This window comes from Zingiber officinale, chromosome 11A, assembly GCF_018446385.1.
Source record: "Zingiber officinale cultivar Zhangliang chromosome 11A, Zo_v1.1, whole genome shotgun sequence".
Lineage (NCBI taxonomy): Eukaryota > Viridiplantae > Streptophyta > Magnoliopsida > Zingiberales > Zingiberaceae > Zingiber > Zingiber officinale.
The window spans coordinates 14,986,529-14,990,301 of NC_056006.1; the positions used below are offsets into that span (position 1 = coordinate 14,986,529).

The window sequence follows — 3,773 nt, forward strand, 5'->3', positions numbered from 1 at the left end:
ATGTTATTTTAATAAATAAATATATTTTTGATAAATATGAAAGTAAGATTTTTGTTTAGGATGTTTGTAGAAGTTACGTGCTAAATTGTCCTATTTAAATGCTGTAATTGAAAACCTGATGAATGTTAACATCGAATTTTAATAGGGCATCGGTTTACATGGAAATCTAACTTGACAACCGACATTCTCATGTTTACTATCTATTAAAGAGAAAGATTTTAATAATACACTAAACTAAATTTCAAACTTTAGATCTGATTTATCATTCATCTAACCATGACATACTTCTAGTAGGGCTAAATGTTAGAATGAAATTAAATTAAAGGTTGCAATAAATCAGCAATTTATCTTATTAGAGCAGCTCCCATTGTAATGATGGGACAATTAAAAGAGCTCCCTCTCATCCTCAGAGGGAGCTCCAATACACTTAGGAGCGGCGTCTCTTTTTCTCTCGGGATGATCTAGTTATTAATCTCTTTTTTTTTCTGGAAGCGAACGTATTTGTCTTTTATCATTAGGAGCGACGTCTCTTATTATTTTTTCTAAAAAATAATTTTATCTTTTTAAATAATAATAATAAAATATAAAATAAAATCGTTGTTCAAGGATCAATTTTAATAAAGGATGATTTGAAGGATATTATCCATACTTGTATTATTTTGCATTATTAGAATTGAGTTCCGTTATAAATATTGGAGAGCTCTACATTCAAGAATTATAAGAATATCTTCAGAGAAATTATATACTATGTGGTAGTCAATTATATTATCATGTTCGAACCGATTTGATTGAACATAAAGACATGCTATGGCCGTGTTCAATAAAAACAATAATTTATTAATTCTGATTTAATTATTTATATTTCATAAATGATCTATAAAAAAGAATGAGACTTATAAAGAAGTTGTTACCAGACTTTTCTTCTTTTTTTTGTTTAAGTGGGAAGATTAGTAAAAAAAAATATTTTTAATGTGGTATTATAGGACCATAAAAAAAAACTTCTTAATATTAAAAAGTATACTTTAAAAAATATATATATCTTTAAACTTACGATGGAGCTCATGCTCGCTGCAAAATCACGATTAGGCGGCCGCGACTACATTAACTTTTTGGATGTTTTCGAAAGTTTCGCGGTACGTTACCTTATTTAAACGGATGCACGAGCATTCGGTTAATTCAATTAATTTGATATTAATTTTGTAAAAATTCATTTTATTATTATTTTAAATAAATTTAGTTAATTCGGTATTAACTGAAATAACTAGTTCGATTAATTCAATTTTAATAAAATTTTGATTTGATTCAGTTAACCTATACTAAATTGATTTTCGATTAATTTGATTAATTTATGGATCGAATTAATCAAATATTCATCCCTAAATGTAGGACGATTTATCTCTTCGTGTTGTGCCCACTTATTTTAGTAAGAATATGGATGTGTTTGTCTTGTCTCTTCTCTTCCTGGTCGCCTCCTCTCCTCTCTCCTTCTCGCTAGCGGCCGAGGAGCAAGAACCAATCCGGCGATACGAAAGCTCCCGCCGGGCCCCGCTAAGCTCCTGATCTGGCAACCTCCATTAGATACGCGGCAATCTATTGCACCAGACCCTATGGGAAATCTAAAAGCAGTATGGCCCGCTCATGCACCTAAAACTCGGCCAGGTCTCCGCCATCGTCGTCTCCTCCGCCACCCTCGCCAGTGAAGTCCTCAAGACCTTCGACATCGCCTGCTGCTCCCGCCCCCACAAAGTTGCCACCTCCAAGCTCTCCTACGGCGGCTCTAATATCGCCTTCATGCCCGACAGCGAGCGCTGGAGGCAGCTACGCAAGCTCTACACCGTCGAATTCTTCAGCACCAGAAAGATCAACTCTTTCACGTCCGTAAGGGAAGATGAGATCGCGAGGATGGCGAGGCATATGCATATCTCTTCTTGGATCTCGAGCTCCCTCGCCGTCAACGTGAGCGAGCTCGTCCTGTGCTTCTCCTGCAACACGACGTGCAGGACGGCCTTCGGTCGAGACATCGCCGGCGACGACCTCAACGTTTACGACGTGCTCAGAGAAGCGCAGGAACTGGTGGCTAGCTTCTTCATGGCAGACTACTTTCCCCTGCTCAGGTGGGTCGATGTGGCAACGGGGATGAAATCTAGACTTCAGAAATCGTTACTCGAGCTCGACGGCATCTACCAGAAATTCATCGATCGCCATCTCGACACGAAGAGTCTATCAGGAAGTGAAGAGAATGAGGATTTATTGGATGCAATGGCGGATCCAGACAAAAAAAAGGAAGAGAGTGCTCGAAGAAGGGAGCTGAAGCTTGTCTTCCTTTTCACTGCCCCTCGGACTGTAGCATACTGGTGGAATTTTCCGGGAGCAAGAGGGTGCTCAAGCAAACCCGCTCCCCCCTAGATCCGCCACTGATTGGATGTTTTGCTCCTGTTGCGGAAGGATGGACAACTGACAGAGGAGAATCTCAAAGCAGTTCTTGTGGTGACAATTACTTTTCGTTTAGATGTCGAAAAAATTGTGTAAGTTAAATCTGATTTAATTATCCACAGGATATATTCATCGCTGGTACGGATACCTCGTCGGCAGGCTGTTTGCTAGAAGTTGCGCCCGTCTCAACGGAAGAGGTCCGAGCGGCGGGCTCCCCCACGGCCCTTTTGCTCTCACCCTCATGAGAGCTGAGCGGAGCGATGTTAAGTTGCTCTATTTCCTTGGCTGCTGCCGCCTCGATCGCGTCGGCTTTCTTCTTCAGGATGCCGAACAGCACGAACTCCATCACGATGTTCGCTGCGAAAGCAAAGGAAGAAAATCAGTTAGACTCAAAGTAAAGACACAAGTAAACTCCTTATCAAGGCAGCTCGGGAGCTTCGTCCGGCTCAGACTCAGGCCAAACATGTATATCACCCCCTCTGGTAGCAGTTTATGGATATCGAGCTTCAGGCCGGCTAGCATATTTGCAGCTTGGAGATAGTTCGGTCGGGTCTTATATCTCTTCAATGCGGGAGTAGTAGGAAGTCCGACCTGCCACTTTGTTCGGAAAGGAGGCAACTCTGGGAGTCGCAAGAAGAAGAAGTAATCCTTCCAGTGTTTATTAGAGGAGGGCATCTTATCAAAAAATACTAAGTCGATCCTAGACTAGAACAGATAAGTGCCCAGCTCGGATTGCTTGGGATAATAAAAGTAGTAAAAAACCTCCGGGCGGAGAGGTATATTGTGGATTTTGAATAACACGACAACCCCACACAAAAGGCGAAAGGAATTAGGGACAACCTCGGCGAGCGGAATGCAAAAGAAGTTACAGACTTCGATAATGAAAGGGTGGATAAGAAACCGCAGCCCGGCCACAAATTGATGTCGGAAGAAACATATCGTGTCGCGCGACGGAATGTGGGGCTGGTCGGAAGGCGAAGCCAGAATGAGTTCAAAATCAGAAGGGAGGTCAAAGGCATTAATCAGGTTCTCCGCATCACTCGCGTCGAACCGTGACTCCATGGTCGTATACCATGGGCCAGGAGCAAGTTCAGAGGGTTGAGAAGTACTGGCCATCGTCGGAACAGTACAATGAATGAGAAAATAGATTGCGATGGAAAAGGTAAGCGGAGATCACCAGTGGACGTGGAAAAAACATTTGACTAAAGGAGAAGCGAGCCACGAAAAAGTAAAAAGGAGAGCAAAGGAGCTTACTAAACAAGAGGATGGGCGAAGAAAGAATGGAGGATCATCGGAAGGCCGAAAAGTCGGGTCGCCGGAGCACTGAGCACAGGCAAAGA

General features: G+C 41.9%; 1 protein-coding gene across 1 annotated transcript; it reads left to right on the forward strand.

The window, feature by feature from the left end:
* The first annotated feature begins 1,052 nt into the window (after positions 1 to 1,052).
* Positions 1,053 to 2,529, forward strand: LOC122031248 (cytochrome P450 71A1-like). Its single transcript, XM_042590383.1, has 3 exons — positions 1,053 to 1,133; positions 1,627 to 2,343; positions 2,446 to 2,529. Exons 1-3 carry the CDS (start codon positions 1,053 to 1,055, stop codon positions 2,527 to 2,529), a joined length of 882 nt encoding a protein of 293 aa, XP_042446317.1.
* The last annotated feature ends 1,244 nt before the right edge of the window (positions 2,530 to 3,773 follow it).